Source organism: Oncorhynchus masou, chromosome 8 (assembly GCF_036934945.1).
Source record: "Oncorhynchus masou masou isolate Uvic2021 chromosome 8, UVic_Omas_1.1, whole genome shotgun sequence".
Lineage (NCBI taxonomy): Eukaryota > Metazoa > Chordata > Actinopteri > Salmoniformes > Salmonidae > Oncorhynchus > Oncorhynchus masou.
Genome location: NC_088219.1, coordinates 16485743 through 16503787, shown reverse-complemented (window position 1 = coordinate 16503787; position 18045 = coordinate 16485743). Strand labels below are relative to the sequence as shown.

Genomic DNA, 18045 nt, shown 5'->3' with positions numbered 1-18045 from the left:
ATATTTTAAAGCTAATTATTGTATTTAAAAAATATATGTATTGCATTATGGTACAGATACTTCAGTGTGAAAGACTTGTAAGATGCGGAGAGTCAAAGCGCAGTGGGCTGAATTCAAAGCCAAACCCTCTTTATATCTGTGCTGAGTTTTAAAGCACATTTTCTGCAATTATACACATTTTGCCATAGCATAAGAAGAATGCATGAACCATCGGAATGACTCAAACATGAACTAAATCAGTGGGGGCCCCATGCCATAACATTTATTTTAGAATCTTTTGATTCTCCCTGACTAGTTTTTATTTTGGTGGTTGTTTGTTCTCAAATATAATCTTATTTTAAAATACACGGACCAAAAATATAAACCCAACATGTAAAGTGTTGGTCCCATGTTTCATGAGCTGAAATAAAATATCCCAGATATGTTCCATATGCACAAAAGCTGATTTCTCAATTGTGTGCATATATTTGTTTACATCCCTGTTATTAAGCATTTCTCCTTTGCCAAGATAATCCATCTACCTGACTGGTCTGGCATATCAAAAAGCTTATTAAACATAGTGATCATTACACAGGTGCACCTTGTGCTGGGAAAAATAAAAGGCCACTCTAAAATGTGCAGTTTTGTCACACAACACATTGCCACAGATGTCTCAAGTTTTGAGGGAGCGTACAATTGGCATGCGGCAGCAGGAATGTCCAACAGCGCTCGCTGTTGCCAGAGAATTTAATGTTAATTTCTCTACCATAAACCACCTCTAACATAATTTTAGAGAATTTGGCAGTATGTCCAACCGGCCTCACAACCGTGGACCACGTGTATGGTGTTGTGGGCAAGCGGTTTGCTGACATTGTGAATAGAGTGCCCCATTGTGGTGGTGGGATTATGGTATGGGTAGGCATAAACTACGGACAACGAACACAATTGCATTTTATCGATGGTAATTTGAATTCCACAATTGTGAGGCCCATTTATTTTAAGGTATCTGCGACCTCATGTATGGTGTTGTGGGCAACTCTATTCCCAGTCACGTAAAATCCACAGATTCGGGCCTAATGAATCAATTTCAATTGACTGATTCTCATATGAACTGTAACTCTGTATTGTTGCATGTTGCGTTTATATTTTTGTTCAGTGTACATACAGGTCCATTGTCTTTTCTACATACTTTATACCTGCTTTAAATCGTTAAAGTTCACACTGAAAATGTTTACCATCCCGATTTAAAAAAACAATATATATAGAGTTGAAGTCGGAAGTTTACATACACCTTAGCCAAATCATTTAAACTCTGTTTTTCACAATTCCTGACATTTAATCCTAGTAAAAATTCCATGTTTTAGGTCAGTTAGGATCACCACTTTATTTTAAGAATGTGAAATGTCAGAATAATAGTAGAGAGAATTATTTATTTCAGCTTTTATTTCTTTCATCACATTCCCAGTGGGTCAGAAGTTTACATACACTCAATTAGTATTTAGTAGCATTGCCTTTAAATTGTTTTCCTTGGGTCAAACGTTTCTGGTAGCCTTCCACAAGCTTCCCACAATAAAATGGGTGAATTTTGGCCCATTCCTCAAGACAGAGCTGGTGTAACCGAGGCAGGTTTGTAGGCCTCCTTGCTCACACACACTTTTTCAGTTCTGCCCACACATTTTCTATAGGATTGAGGTCAGGGCTTTGTGATGGCCACTCCAATACCTTGACTTTGTTGTCCTTAAGCCATTTTGCCACAAATTTGGAAGTATGCTTGGGGTCATTGTCCATTTGGAAGACCCATTTGCAACCAAGGTTTAACTTCCTGACTGATGTCTTGAGATGTTACTTCAACCTAATTTTCCCACCTCATGATGGCATCTATTTTGTGAAGTGCACCAGTCCCTCCTGCAGCAAAGCACCCCCACAACATGATGCTGCCACCCCCATGTTTCACGGTAGGGATGGTGTTCTTCGGCTTGCAAGCCTCCCCCTTTTCCTCCAAACATAATGATGGTCATTATGGCCAAACAGTTCTATTTTTGTTTCATCAGACCAGAGGACATTTCTCCAAAAAGTATGATCTTTGACCCGACATGCAGTTGCAAACCGTAGTCTGTCATTTTTATGGCGGTTTTGGAGCAGTGGCTTCTATCTTGCTGAGCGGCCTTTCAGGTTATGTTGATATAGGACTCATTTTACTGTGGATATAGATACTTTTGTACCTGTTTCCTCCAGTATCTTCACAAGGTCCTTTGCTGATTGATTTGCAGTTTTCGCACCAAATTATGTCAATTAGCCAATCAGAAGCTTCTAAAGCCATGACACCACTTTCTGGAAATTTCCAAGCTGTTTAAAGGCACAGTCAACTTAGTGTATGTAAACTTCTGACCCACTGGAATTGTGATACAGTGAATTATAAGTGAAGTAATCTGTCTGATAACAATTGTTGGAAAAATGACTTGTGTCATGCACCAAGTAGAAGTCCTAACTGACTTGCCAAAGTTTGTTAACAAGACATTTGTGGAGTGGTTGAAAAACAAATTTTAATGACACCAACCTAAGTGTATTTAAACTCCAGACTTCAACTGTATATGTGTGAGTATACCTTGCCTATGTTTATAGCAGTGTGTGTAACATGATGCTCTCTCCAAAGAAGGTACCCGATCCAAAACCATCTTCTTAAATTGGTCAGCAGAATGTGGAGGTGTGAGAGAGTCCGGCCATCACATGCTTTGATGCTGTTCATCCTCAACTCTGCTGTGTTCTATATTTACAGAGTCTGGGATTTGCACGTTTATAGCCAGGGCCACGGGAGCACCTGTTTATATCTGGCCCTATGAGAACTGCACTCGCTCTACGTATTGAATAGCACGATGAAGGGCTTTCGTTATTTATCGTCTTCGCCAAGTAAGGGTGATGGCGTCCTATATGCCCTGTGTTCTGATAGGTTTGGTATGAATGACAGTGGCCGTACCGGTGCAAATGAACTGCAGAACACTGAACTGTATAGTACTGTAGGCTTTCTAAAATGTTTCTTGATACAATGACTGACTTATGAATGTCCACTGTTCTGCCAGAACTAAGTGTTTTTCCTTATTCACTGTGCATTTATTTCTCTTGTCAGAATTGTATTTTTTTTTTAAATCCGTAACTTTGTAACTTTGAAATGCTGACTTACGGGTCGTAAGTCAGCATTTCACTGTTAGTCTACACCTCTTGTTTACCAAGCATGTGACAAATAACATTTGATTAAACAATATTTTTTTGCTTACTTTTGGCTGGTCTCTACGGTTGACATTGCCAAGGTTTTGTGTGTCTTGAGCTGCCTAAGAATAATAGTTAGACACCCGTCTGTGTATATCTGTCTCAGTGCTCTCTACGTGTGACTGCATTACAAATTATTATGTCATTGGAGCTGTGCAATAAATGTCCAGACTTCTCAAATATCTGCTGCTCCACTGGTGGGAATGTGTGAACAGCAGGTGCAGGGGCCTGAAATAGAGGGTCGGGGAGAAGCAGGTGCTTACCCACAGTCAAGAGTACCAAGTAGATTAGTGGTCGGACAGGCACAGAGGAATGTCAAGGAATGACAGGAGAGTGAAGGTTAGGAATGTGAGGTGTAGATTCAAGACCAAAGAGTGTCTGCTCTGCTGACAGCTGTTTGCATTTTGACCTAGTATGTCAAGGCTCCCTGTTACGAATGCTTCATCACTTTGCTGGCTCTATCCAGTCTTGCTATTGTCACTGTATGTTGGTCAGGGATTCAGTCTTGCTCTTATGTAATGTCAAAGATGTCTGTTTGGTGCACAGGAATCATATTCATTGTTTTACTATTGTCTCTTGTCCACTACAACCAGTACACATCCACACTTCAGACCCTCTTTACGTGTGTTGGTTGTACCTCTACCCCTGGCCAGTATTAGTGTCATATGGACCTATCAAGGTTATGAATGGCAAGTTAAATAAGCTTATGAAATATTACCCAAGTGATGAAACATCTTAATGTTAAAAACGTTTTATCTATGATATAGCTGACTGATGATACATCTTATAAGGGCCATTCACCAGTTCCAATTCAAGTACATTCCATTTAGTTGGATTCATGGAATCTGGTTTTGACCTCTTTTCTCTATGAAGGATGACCAGGTTGTGCTACAATGCACAGCCTCCATTCTGAAAGAACAGATCAAAGTGTGTCTGTCATGCGAAGGCTTTGGGAACCGCCTCTGCTTCCTGGAGACCACCTCTAACGCTCAGGTAGAGAAAACCACGTTCCACACTCCCACAGGTGATTACCTCTTTATTTCTGCTTCTTGCCAGTTGCTGGGTTTTGCTGATGAATGTGTTGTGTTGTAGAATGTGCCACCTGATTTGGCGATCTGCTGCTTCATCCTGGAGCAGTCCCTGTCGGTACGAGCCTTACAGGAGATGCTGGCCAACACCACGGAACTCAATGAGGTAGGAGACTCGCAGAGGGTTGTGTTGTGTGTTTTACTGAAGGAGATTATTTGACATCTGAACTTGAAACAATTCTAAAGTATGTGGAAATAGTTTTTATTTTGCTGGAAAACCGAGTTGGCCTTCGCATAGTGTCCGGTGAGCTTAGTTCTGTCTGAATTTCACCAATGCAACTGTCATGTTTGTCCCATTACATGGGAACCAATTTTATTGCTATATTCTTTTCACAAAATAGTCTTATGGCTTTCTCATACGGTTGTGAGAACAGCCTCTTATGTCATTGACACAGTTTTAAAAGTCGTGTTGTAGTGAGTTATGCGCTTCCAAAGTCTAATGACAGATTACATTTTTGTATTTGAAATATGAATATTATGTCATGGTATCTTATTAATTTAGCAACTTAACTTCCCTTTGTCTCTTTCCTGATCCCACACCCCTCATCTCCTACCTGCCAACCATAGGCAGTCGATTTGGACAAATGGGTATGTCTGCTCATGTTTCCCTTCCTGTCACGTTTCCCCAAAGTTTTCCCCTCCTCTCCACCCCTTGTCCACCCTGAGAGTCCTCTCACCCCTCATCCAATGTCCCTGTCTGACTCAGTGATACGCCACTTTCTTCAACCCTCACTCATATCACTCCACGCATCTCACACTTTGCTCAGTGCTGTCATAGCTGAAATACCAAGCAGTGTTTCAAATTACGCTCCGGGAAGGATTCCTGTCAGCAGCACAGGAGCAGCCAAGAAACTCTCCACAGGGCTTCTGGTAGCAATGTAATCTCTACACTACGTCCAATATCAGACTCATGTACCACAGACCAGGCCTCGTACTGGATGGTGGGTCACATATTTAATTTCAAACAGGGCTCTTACTGCTCTGTTACCCTGTCCCTCTGAAAGTGTCCTATACAACCTCCATCATACTTCCATTTCCCTTTTCATACATCCTCTTTCCGCCTCCTCATAGTCCAATACATCCCATTCATTGCATGTGTACCACCTGTTTACATGTTCTTAATCAATGCTATTCCTTCATCACCTGAGTTACTGTGGTTTGCTTTTGACCAATTCAACAAACCGCCAAGTCAATTCATCTTAATCTTAAGAAAGTCTGGAATGTAGTGTAACTTTGAAAATCAAACCACACACACACACACACACACACACACACACACACACACACACACACACACACACACACACACACACACACACACACACACACACACACACACACACACACACACACACACACACACACACACACACACACACACACACACACACACACACACACACACACACACACACACACACACACACACACACACACACACACACGTTCACGCATTACCAACTAAATCTGACCCGTAGTCAGTCTTGCTGTGTTCGGACTCTTCACTTACTCATGGAATGATCCCAATGATGACAACGTTGACAGTGAAAATGATAACCACTAATTATAACGAATGTTGAAGGAACAATATTGTTTTGTCCTCAAAAAGAAAGGATAAATGCCTTTATTTGTATGACATGTTCAATGGAAACAAAGTTTAAAAACTCTAACGCGTTTCGGCTGCATGACCTACGTGAGTAGTTTTAAAACTTTGTTTCCATTGAACATGCCATACAAATAAAGGCATTTTAATTAATTATATGAAGAGTGCCTTGGTCCCCCTTTCTTTTTGATTACCAAAGAGCACCTTCTGTCTACCAAAACCTACTTTTATTTTATACTTTTTATTTTACCTTTATTTTACCAGGCAAGTCAGTTAAGAACAAATTCTTATTTTCAATGACGGCCTAGGAACAGTGGTTTAACTACCTGTTCAGGGACAGAACGACAGATTTGTACCTTGTCAGCTCGGGGGTTTGTGTACCTTAGTACCTTCTGTCTACCAAAACCTACTATTGTGTACCTTAGTACCTTCTGTCTACCAAAACCTACTATTGTGTACCTTCTGTCTAACAAAACCTACTATTGTGTACCTTAGTACCTTCTGTCTACCAAAACCTACTATTGTGTACCTTAGTACCTTCTGTCTACCAAAACCTACTATTGTGTACCTTAGTACCTTCTGTCTACCAAAACCTACTATTGTGTACCTTAGTACCTTCTGTCTACCAAAACCTACTATTGTGTACCTTAGAACCTTCTGTCTACCAAAACATACTATTGTGTACCTTAGTACCTTCTGTCTACCAAAACCTACTATTGTGTACCTTAGTACCTTCTGTCTACCAAAACCTACTATTGTGTACCTTAGTACCTTCTGTCTACCAAAACCTACTATTGTGTACCTTCTGTCTAACAAAACCTACTATTGTGAACCTTAGTACCTTCTGTCTACCAAAATCTACTATTGCGTACCTTCCCTTCTTTTTATCTACAATATTGTTTTGTGGTCTGGATGTCACTTTTTCTCTCTTCCAGTTACAGACATGTAGAAATATGTTTCTGGTATAGGTATTGTTAGTGACTGTGTTATTGTTTCTTGCTTCTGGTATTGTTAGTCATGTAACTTGGTGTTTTGTGATAATTGCGTGAATTCCCCTTTCCACTCACACCTGGTTTGTACACTGTGAACCTGTTTTTTGTTGGTTCTAGGGTTGAAAAATTCCAGGAACTTTCAATAAATTCCCTGGTCTTCCAGAAATCCTGGTTGGAGGCTTCAGGAATTTGGGAAACCAGGGAATTTATTGAAAGTTCCCAGAAGTTTGCAACCCTAGTTGGTTCTCTGTGGTGGGCTCTCTGACTCCTCTCAGCCAAGACACCTTCAATACACAGGTTCCCTGTTGCCTGCCATATTGTTCTCAGTTTGGTACGAGGAGGATACTTTCTTCAACTCCTGTCTCTGTCCCCAGTCTTCAACAGTCCTGTGTGTCTGACCTTAGCAGTCTGTATGCTGAATGTTGAATCATACACTACTCTCTTTGGTTCGATTTGTTTTTTTACTTTCTCTCTCTCTCTCTGTAATGTCTCTCTCTATACTCTGCTCTGTCCAGTCATCTCAAGGAGGGGGCCACCGTACCCTGCTGTATGGCCACGCTATCCTTCTGAAACACACTCACTCCAGCATGGTAAGCAGCCTCCTCTCCGTCTCGCTGTGTAGGCTCTCACATGTTGTACCTCATCCAGTAGTCTCTCACATGTTGTACCTCATCCAGTAGTCTCTCACATGTTGTACCTCATCCAGTAGTCTCTCACATGTTGTACCTCATCCAGTAGTCTCTCACATGTTCTACCTCATCCAGTAGTCTCTCACATGTTGTACCTCATCCAGTAGTCTCTCACATGTTCTACCTCATCCAGTAGTCTCTCACATGTTGTACCTCATCCAGTAGTCTCTCACATGTTGTACCTCATCCAGTAGTCTCTCACATGTTGTACCTCATCCAGTAGTCTCTCACATGTTCTACCTCATCCAGTAGTCTCTCACATGTTCTATCTCATCCAGTAGTCTCTCACACCCACACTCCCCTGTAAACTCTGTGTTACTGTTACATGGGTTTGCTTGTCAATGAGCGCGTTGCGATTCACTGTGTAATATCCACTCTCTCTGTGTGCTGCAGTACCTCAGCTGTTTGACTAGCTCAAGGTCGCTCACAGACAAACTGTCCTTTGATGTGGGCTTACAGGAAGATTCCACAGGTATGGCTTTTACCATGGAGAAGAGCAGTGGTATGTCTGCATCTTTTCTGCACCGTGTTCATATTGCTCGTTCGTTGACTGATGCATGTATTCCTCCACAGGGGAGGCGTGCTGGTGGACCATTCATCCTGCGTCCAAGCAGAGATCAGAGGGAGAGAAGGTCAGGGTGGGAGATGACCTCATCCTGGTCAGCGTGTCCTCTGAGAGATACCTGGTGAGCCACGTTGGTGACACATTGCCGATGGACTTTCAGACCAAGGTTAGGAATGGAGCTGACATGTTCTTGTCTCTCTCTGTCTCTCTCTCTCTCTAGCATCTCTCCTATGCCAGTGGTGAACTCATGGTGGACGCCTCCTTCATGCAGACTCTGTGGACCATGAACCCTGTGATGTCTGGCTGTGAACTTGCGGAAGGTGTGTATATGCTTTGATTGTTTTTCTATTTCATAATCAGTTTATTATCTAGAAACACTACACTTGACTGCCATGTCTTCTTCGTGTGGAATATGACTCCTGGGTGACTCATAACTGCAGGCAAATTATTTCCATTGCAATTTCCTACTGTCCACTAGGTGGCGAGTCACCTAGTATCTAGTAGGCTCGTGCAGGCTCGTGCTAGGCGTGTTCAATCCCAGTGCTAGGCACTTATTTTTATTTGTAAATTTAAATTTTTAACCCTAACCCTATCCCAATCCTTAAACCTTACCTTAACCACTCTGAATTAATGCCGAAACTTAAACTTAACTGACGGAGTTTCGGTTTCATGCATAATTACAGACAGCACCACACATGGCCACACAGTACATAATATTTGACTGACAGCAAACATAAATCTAAATATTCTGAATTTAACACGGCCCCACAGTGCATAATATACAGACAGCACCACACATGGCCACACAGTGCATAATATACAGACAGCACCACACATGGCCACACAATGCATAATATACAGACAGCACCACACATGGCCACACAGTGCATAATATACAGACAGCACCACACATGGCCACACAATGCATAATATACAGACAGCACCACACATGGCCACACAATGTATAATTTATATGGCCTCACAGTGCATATCTCTGTTGCTGCAGTTATGCACTGGGGGACTGCATTTTCGTTGGTGATTGAGTTGGTCTTTCTCTCATTGTTGATGTAACATTATCCCCTCAGGCTTTCTGACTGGAGGCTATGTTCTGAGACTGTTCCATGGTCACATGGATGAGTGCTTGGCTATCCCTGCTGCCGAGCAAGGAGACAACCAGCGCAGGTGATGAAAACTGTTGAATTACTCCACATTTAATCAGATACCTTATCATCTGTCACTAACAGCCCATGTCTGTTTTTCAGAATTGCTCACTATGAAGCGGGTGCTGTCTGTAGCCATGCCCGGTCACTATGGAGACTAGAACCCCTCCGGATTGGGTGAGCGAATGCCCTTGTGTCCATCAGCTTTAAATAACATAAACCATTCACATTTCTTACGAGTTCTCTCCTTGGGGTTATAATTATGGCTCTGTGTAGATGGAGTGGAGGTCACATGAAATGGGGCCAGTCATTCCGAGTGCGTCATATAACCACAGGTCGCTACCTCTGCTTGGATGAAGAGAAAGGACTGATGGTGGTGGACCCTGAAAAAGCCAACGCCAAGATGTCAGCCTTCTGTTTCAGAATCTCCAAGGTCAGGGTCATCACAAACGGCAGTGTGAAAATAAAAAGAGCAATGGACTACATGCATTTTTTGCATGTAGTCCATTTCATAGAAGGTAACAACATTTCCATCATCCCTCCATATCCAGCACTGTTGATGTTGTGTTGATTTCCTTCTCCTTGTTGTTTAACGGTCCACCCCGCAGGACAAGGTGGAGGTGGTTAAGAAGCGAGATGTGGAGGGCATGGGCATGCCAGAGATCAAGTATGGGGAGTCCATGTGTTTTGTACAACACGTCTCCACTGGCCTCTGGCTTACATACGCCTCTGTCGATGCCAAGTCCGCTCGCCTGGGACCTCTTAAGAGGAAGGTATGGAGGACTCATGTGGCAACTTGCCCTGAACACCTAAAGGACAGGAAGAACAACGTCAAACTACATGCTAAGACAAAATAAAGACATTTTAGTGCCTTTTAAAGTACTCTGTAGTCAGCTTCTCCCTTGAATTAACCTAGTTTTTTATCCATGTTGTTAATGCACCTCTTGTATCTGTCAGGCCATCCTTCATAAGGAGGGCCACATGGACGATGCCCTGACCGTGGCCCGCTCCCAGACAGAGGAGTTCCAGGCTGCTCGTATGATCTACAACACAGCAGGCCTCTTCACCCAGTTCATCAAGTATGGCCCCTCTCCACTCCCACTGCGCTTGCTGTCTGAGCACATACCTAGGAATCGGTGAACATGTTCATGCTTGTGCACATTATGGTGTTATGTATATACCACCTTTGACTTACTGCTATCCTTCAGGAGGGCCAGATGGCCCTGCTTTAATGTTTGGTCAGTGCAGTGACGTTGTGTGTCTCCAGAGCGCTGGACTCTCTGAGTGGGAAGAACAAGTCATCTTCAGGCTCCCCGTCTCTGCCCATGGACTCTGTGGTCCTCTCCCTGCAGGACCTCATCTTCTACTTCCAGCCCCCAGAGGAGCTGAAGCACGAGGAGAAACAGACCAGACTACGCTCCCTTAAGAACAGACAGAACCTCTTCCAAGAGGAGGTCAGTGCTCACAGACAGCAGCTCCAGAGGATGTACAGTATTCAGTATTCAGCATTCAGACACTTTCACTTTTTCCACATTTTGTTACGTTACAGGCTTATTCTAAAATTGATTCAATTGTTCCCCCCCCTCAATCTACACACAATAACCATAATGACAAGGCAACTTACAAATTTATTTAAAAAAACAGAAATATCACAGTATTCAGACCCTTTACTCAGTACTTTGTTGAAGCACCTTTGGCAGAGATTACAGGCTCCAGTCTTCTTGGGTATGACACTACAAGCTTGGCACACCTGTATTTGGGGAGTTACTCCCATTCTTTTCTGCAGATCCTCTCAAGCTCTGTCAGGTTGGATGGGCAGCGTCGCTGCACAGCTATATTCAGATATCTCCAGAGATGCTCGGTCGGGTTCATCTGGGCTCTGGCTGGGTCATTCAAGGACATTTAGAGACTTGTCCCAAAGCCAATCCTGAGTTGTCTTGGCTGTTTGCTTAGGGTTGTTGTCCTGTTGGAAGGTGAATCTTCACCCCGGTCAGGGGTCTTGAGCGCTCTGGAGCAGGTTTTCTTCAAGTATCTCTCTGTACTTTGCTCCGTTCATCTTTCCCTCGATCCTCATTAGTCTCCCAGTCCCTGCCGCTGAAAAACATCCCCACATCATGTGCTGCCACCATCATGCTTCACCATAGCTATGGTGCCTGGTTTCTTCCAGACATGACGCTTAGCATTCAGGCCAAAGAGTTCAATCTTGGTTTCATCAGACCAGAGAATCTTGTTTCTCATGGTCTGAGAGTCCTTAGGTGCCTTTTGGCTAAATCCAAGCATCTGTCATGTCTCTTTTAATGAGGAGTGGCTTCCGTCTGGCTACTCTACTAGAAAGGCCTGATTTGTGGAGTGCTGTGGAGATGGTTGTCCTTATGGAAGATCCTCCCATCTCCACAGAGGAACTCTGGAGCTCTGTCAGAGTGACTATCAGGTTCTTGGTCACCTCCCTGACCAAGGCCCTTCCCTCCCGATTGCTCAGTTTGGCCGGGCGGCCAGCTCTAGGAAGAGTCTTGGTGGTTCCAACCTTCTTCCATTTAAGAATGATGGCCACTGTGTTCTTGGGGACTTTCAATGCTGCTGACATTTTTTGGTCCCCCTCGCCAGATCTGTGCCTCGACAGAATCCTGTCTTGCAGCTCTACGGACAATTCCTTCGACCTCATGGCGTGTTTTTTGCTTTGACATGCACTGTTAACTGTGGGACCTTATATAGACAGGTGTGTGTCTTTCCAAGTTGTAGAAACATCTCAAGGATGACCAATGGAAACAGGATGCAGTTCATTTTCGAGTCTCATAACAAAGGGTCTGAATACTTACTGTATGTAAATCATGTAAAATCTGTTTTTGATTTGTCATTATGGGGTATTGTGTGTAGATTGATGAGGAAAAATAATTATTTAATTAATTTTAGAATAAGACTGTAGCGTAACAAAATGTGGAAAAAGTCCAGGTGTCTGAATGCTACTGAATGTGCTTTATATTTATTCTGTTTGGGAAGAACTGCAAGTAAGCATTTCACTGTATCATTACACCCGCTGTATTCTGTGCTGTGACAAATAAACTTTGATTTACTTTCTAACTATTTTCCCTGAACTGCTCCTGCCTTTGGTATTCCCATGCTTTTTGTGCCATTCCAACAGGGCATGATCACCCTGGTGCTGGACTGTATTGACCGACTCAATGTCTACAACACAGCGGCCCACTTCTCCGAGTTTGCAGGGGAGGAGGCTGCCGAGTCTTGGAAGGAGATAGTTAATCTCCTCTACGAGCTGCTGGGTATGTGACCCGCTATTGATCCTTTCACTTCATGTTCCAAGGTACATCACCTTCTCTGCATTGCTGTAGTTTTTTGCCAGCATGCCCGTCATCCTGAACACGACCTAGCTCTGATCGGGTATTGTCTGTTCTCTCTGTCATTGTCTTCATATGAAGCCTCACTGATCAGGGGGAACCGGGCGAACTGTGCACTGTTCTGTGATAATCTGGACTGGCTGGTCAGCAAACTGGACCGTCTGGAGGCCTCCTCAGGTAGAGTCCCCTTTCAGAACCTTTTGCACCCCTTTCAGATTGACTTGTTTTGGCTGAATCGTCAGTGTTTCATTGTGTATTATGTTCACCGCAGGCATCCTGGAGGTGCTGTACTGTGTTCTGATTGAGAGTCCAGAGGTTTTGAACATTATTCAGGAGAACCACATTAAATCTATCATTTCTCTACTGGATAAGCATGGACGCAATCACAAGGTCAGTGAATATTATTTAAGCCTGTATTTATCCAGAGAAGTGTTCTAAGGTAATCTGGTTGGCAGTCCAGTGATTTGGGAATCACTAGCCCTTTGACCTTGCTCTCTCCCCTGTGTTTTCTTAGGTGTTGGATGTGCTCTGCTCTTTGTGTGTGTGTAATGGGGTGGCTGTAAGGTCCAATCAGAATCTCATCACAGAGAATCTACTTCCGGGTCGCGATCTCCTCCTGCAGTCCAACATCATCAATTATGTCACCAGGTGTGACATCTGGTCATTCTAAATACATTTGCTTGAATATCCAATTTGTTTTTTCCTTCAAACCGTTAAAGTTGTGGTTATTTTCCTCCCCCCTCAGTGTGAGGCCCAACATCTTCCTAGGAACGTGTGGAGGATCAACTCAGTATAAGAAGTGGTATTTTGAGGTGATGGTGGACCATGTAGAGCCCTTCTTGACCGCCCAGGCCTTCCACCTGCGTGTGGGCTGGGCTCTGACTGATGGCTACAGCCCCTACCCTGGAGGTGGTGAGGGCTGGGGTGGTAACGGGGTGGGGGACGACCTCTACTCATACGCCTTTGATGGACTCCACCTGTGGTCAGGTACAGTCAGCAGGGCTTATCTGTAGAATGCAGTTCTCTTTGACAAGGTTGAGGTGATGCTGACCTCTGTCTGTCTGCCTCCCCAGGACGAGTCCCACGTCATGTCGCCACCCCCAACATGCACATCCTAGCCGCAGACGATGTCGTCAGCTGCTGCCTTGATCTGAGTGTGCCCAGTATTTCTTTCCGTATCAACGGGCACCCGGTGCAGGGCATGTTTGAGAACTTCAACCTGGATGGCTTATTCTTCCCTGTTGTCAGCTTCTCTGCAGGCGTCAAGTGAGAACCTCTGACGGTGCTGTTGTTATTTAGAATCTGTCAGAGAGGATGTAGAATGAGTCATCACTGTTAATGTTGTTCTTCTTTAAAACGTCCAGGGTTCGTTTTCTCCTGGGAGGGCGTCATGGAGACTTTAAATTCCTCCCACCCCCAGGCTATGCTCCGTGCTATGAGGCTGTGCTACCCAAGGATCGACTGCATATTGAGCCCATCAAGGAGTATAAGCATGATGTCAATGGTGTCCGCAATCTGTTGGGGCCTACACAGTCCCTCTCGCACACAGCCTTCACCCCCTGCCCTGTGGACACAGCACAGGTAAAAGTCTTGACTTATCAATGCATTTCTCTGTCTCCTTTCTCTTGCTTCCATTCACCATGTTGTCCTTTCAGATTGTGCTTCCGCCTCACTTGGAGCGCATTCGGGAGAAGCTGGCAGAAAACAGCCATGAACTATGGGCTGTCACTCGCATTGAACAAGGATGGACCTATGGGTCGGTGAGTGCTTCCCATACTGCCCTATTCAGCTCACACTGCTTACATGACTGACTGATATCTATTTACTTCAATCTGGCAAACAAATAGTTTCTGTCCTCTGCTTGCATTCCTCTACTCCAGTTCCGAGATGACAACCAGAAACTGCACCCCTGCCTGGTAGATTTCCAGAGCCTGCCAGAGCCAGAGAGGAATTACAACCTTGCCATGTCAGTAGAAACACTCAAGTGAGTTAAGGTCTTGTACACGCCCTCTCCGCCTAGTGTGTGTGTGCTCAGTATTCACTACCTCTGTTTCTCGAAGGACCCTACTGGCGCTGGGCTGCCATGTGGGCATGGGAGATGAGAAAGCAGAGGAGAACCTGAAGAACATCAAGATGCCCAAGACGTGAGTCAGACCTCACAACAGGATCTCAGACTATTTTAGATGTTGACTCAATTGTTCTCCGATATTAACTAACATGGTTGACAGTATTGTTTTCTGACAAAGGCCGTGAGGCCGATACGTAAGCTAATTAAAGATCTGTAATACTATCAAGAGCAGTGTGAGGTTTCCTTTTCACATTATCAGAGATAAACGTTTTGAAATGTTGGATTGTCATTTAAGTAGAGGCCTGTTCACTTAGTGAGTGTAATAGAAGAGTCCTAATGACATCTCACTTACTAGTCTAATCATAACATCATGTTTGGTCCACAGGTATATGATGAGTAGTGGATATAAGCCTGCCCCTCTGGACCTCAACCATGTCAAGCTGACACCCAACCAGACCAACCTAGTGGAGAGACTGGCAGAGAATGGGCACAACGTGTGGGCTCGTGACAGGGTTCACCAGGGGTGGACCTACAGCATTGTACAGGTATCTTTCATCTCTCTCTGATCCCGTGGGAAAGCTAACCTGTGATCATAGCTTAAGTCATTTTAGTGTTTATGTCAGGTGGCTTTTAACGAACACGAAGGCTTACAGGTGGGCACACAACAAGCTCACCCAAAGTTATGCAGAGTTAAAGTTAAGTCTGGGTGAAGTATGAGTCCTACTGACTCATGAGTTGTCGTAGTTATGATGTTTTCAGAGCCAACATTTATGTAACTGTTGTGGAAATTCTTCCACAGGGACACTCAAAGTCAATCTTAAATGAATCATTGTTTATTGTCAACGCGCTGGAGAGGTTCCAGCCAACTCAATGCACCATTAAACACATGTCTGTCAGAAAAACTCTGGGGAGGCAGTCCCAACAGTTGTCTTATACACGGCTATACACAGACATGTTATATTTCCATGATTTAGCATAATTAATTAATCATTACTGTTTTGTTTCATCCATGTGATTGACCAATACTGTTTCATAACATGTGACAGACCAACACCTCACAAGGCTTCTCTTCTCTAAGCTGAGACCTTGAAACTAAAGATATTTTTAGTTTGTTCTCAAAACACGGTCGTTCGTTCTCAAAACACGGTCTGGGCGTACTGCCAAATCACAGCTACTGATAGGTGTGATTTGTGCAGTCAGCCACTTGCATCAACACAGAAATTGGTTTATAGAACAGCACATGAATAGAACACAGAAATTAGTTATAAGAATAGCACCAACATTAAAATTTCCCTTACATAACTACTCAAGATGTTTAGAAAAACAAACAATATTGTTCTTGGAGCTTTCTTTATACAGTATCAATCTTTCCAGGAGATTAAAGTCCGTAACTTGCACAATCATTCTATGACTCACACAATTGTTTGTTGATTTGAACTGTTTATTTCCATATTCAGGACATAATGAACAAGCGCAACCCGCGCCTGGTGCCATACAACCTGCTGGATGAAAAGACCAAGAAGACCAACAGAGACACTGTCTGTGCAGCTGTCCGCACTCTCATCGGCTACGGTTACAACATTGAACCACCTGACCAGGAGAGCAGTGAGTCTGTCCGTCTGTCTGCCAAGATATAAACTGATCTAGTACCGGGTCGGACCCCCCTTAGCTTCCAGAACAGTCTGAATTCTTCAGGGCATGGAAACGTTGGTCACTTGGTATCATGGGACCTAATGTGTGCCAGGAAAACTTTCCCCCACACCTGACTGGATGTTTTTTTTTTGCACCATTCTCGGTAAAACCTAGACACTGTTGTGCATGAAAAGCTATTTCTGAGATACTGAAACCGGCGCACCTGGTCCTGAAGATCATACCACGCTCAAAGTCACTTAGGTCATTTGTTTTGCACATTCTCACATTCAATTGAACAGTAACTGAATGCCTCGATGCCTGTCTGACTGTTTTATGGCTTGAGCAGAGGGACCTTGCGTGCGCTGCAGGAGTTTAATCTATGACGGCGTAGTGTGTTACTAATGGTTTTCTTTGAGACTGTGGTCCCAGCTCTCTTCAGGTCATTGACCAGGTCCTGTCGTGTAGTTCTGGGCTGATCCCTCACCTTCCTCATGATTTTCATCATAGGTACACTTCAACTATGACTGACAAAATGAGAAAAAAAAATCCAGAAAATCACATAGTAGGATTTTTAATGAATTTATTTGCAAATTATGGTGGAAAATAAGTATTTGGTCACCTACAAACAAGCAAGATTTCTGGCTCTCACAGACCTGTAACTTCTTCTTTAAGAGGCTCCTCTGTCCTCCACTCGTTACCTGTATTAATGGCACCTGTTTGAACTTGTTATCAGTATAAAAGACACATGTCCACAACCTCAAACAGTCACACTCCAAACTCCACTATGGCCAAGACCAAAGAGCTGTCAAAGGACACCAGAAACAAAATTGTAGACCTACACCAGGCTGGGAAGACTGAATCTGTAATAATTAAGCTTGGTTTGAAGAAATCAACTGTGGGAGCAATTATTAGGAAATGAAAGACATACAAGACCACTGATAATCTCCCTCGATCTGGGGCTCCACGCAAGATCTCACCCCGTGGGGTCAAAATGATCACAAGAACGGTGAGCAAATATCCCAGAACCACACGGGGGGACCTAGTGAATGACCTGAAGAGAGCTGGGACCAAAGTATCAAAGCCTACCATCAGTAACACACTACGCCGCCAGGGACTCAAATCCTGCAGTGCCAGACGTGTCCCCCTGCTTCAGCCAGTACATGTACAGGCCCGTCTGAAGTTTGCTAGAGAGCATTTGGATGATCCAGAAGAAGATTGGGAGAATGTCATATGGTCAGATAAAACCAAAATATAACTTTTTGGTAAAAACTCAACTCGTCGTGTTTGGAGGACAAAGAATGCTGAGATGCATCCAAAGAACACCATACCTACTGTGAAGCATGGGGGTAGAAACATCATGCTTTGGGGCTGTTTTTCTACAAAGGGACCAGGACGACTGATCCGTGTAAAGGAAAGATTGAATGGGGCCATGTATCGTGAGATTTTGAGTGAAAACCTCCTTCCAACTGCAAAGGCTTTGAAGATGAAACGTGGCTGGGTCTTTCAGCATGACAATGATCCCAAACACACCACCCAGGCAACGAAGGAGTGGCTTCGTATGAAGCATTTCAAGGTCCTGGAGTGGCCTAGCCAGTCTCCAGATCTCAACCCCATAGAAAATCTTTGGAGGGAGTTGAAAGTCCGTGTTGCCCAGC

The 18045-nt window shown here is 43.8% G+C and overlaps 1 protein-coding gene across 1 annotated transcript in view; it reads left to right on the top strand.

Annotated features, from left to right (window-relative positions):
* Positions 1 to 18045, top strand: part of LOC135544223 (ryanodine receptor 1-like) — a 94002-nt gene that overhangs the window by 1481 nt on the left and 74476 nt on the right. The window contains exons 2-25 of the mRNA XM_064971676.1: positions 4117 to 4236; positions 4336 to 4437; positions 7442 to 7516; positions 8009 to 8087; positions 8189 to 8301; positions 8401 to 8500; positions 9266 to 9362; positions 9443 to 9517; positions 9617 to 9773; positions 9949 to 10113; positions 10298 to 10419; positions 10608 to 10794; positions 12480 to 12615; positions 12772 to 12867; positions 12962 to 13080; positions 13205 to 13338; positions 13436 to 13677; positions 13764 to 13956; positions 14055 to 14271; positions 14346 to 14450; positions 14571 to 14674; positions 14751 to 14834; positions 15144 to 15303; positions 16216 to 16375. Coding sequence (XP_064827748.1) covers positions 4117 to 4236; positions 4336 to 4437; positions 7442 to 7516; positions 8009 to 8087; positions 8189 to 8301; positions 8401 to 8500; positions 9266 to 9362; positions 9443 to 9517; positions 9617 to 9773; positions 9949 to 10113; positions 10298 to 10419; positions 10608 to 10794; positions 12480 to 12615; positions 12772 to 12867; positions 12962 to 13080; positions 13205 to 13338; positions 13436 to 13677; positions 13764 to 13956; positions 14055 to 14271; positions 14346 to 14450; positions 14571 to 14674; positions 14751 to 14834; positions 15144 to 15303; positions 16216 to 16375 — 3142 coding nt within the window. The remainder of the gene's footprint in view (positions 1 to 4116; positions 4237 to 4335; positions 4438 to 7441; positions 7517 to 8008; positions 8088 to 8188; positions 8302 to 8400; positions 8501 to 9265; positions 9363 to 9442; positions 9518 to 9616; positions 9774 to 9948; positions 10114 to 10297; positions 10420 to 10607; positions 10795 to 12479; positions 12616 to 12771; positions 12868 to 12961; positions 13081 to 13204; positions 13339 to 13435; positions 13678 to 13763; positions 13957 to 14054; positions 14272 to 14345; positions 14451 to 14570; positions 14675 to 14750; positions 14835 to 15143; positions 15304 to 16215; positions 16376 to 18045) is intronic.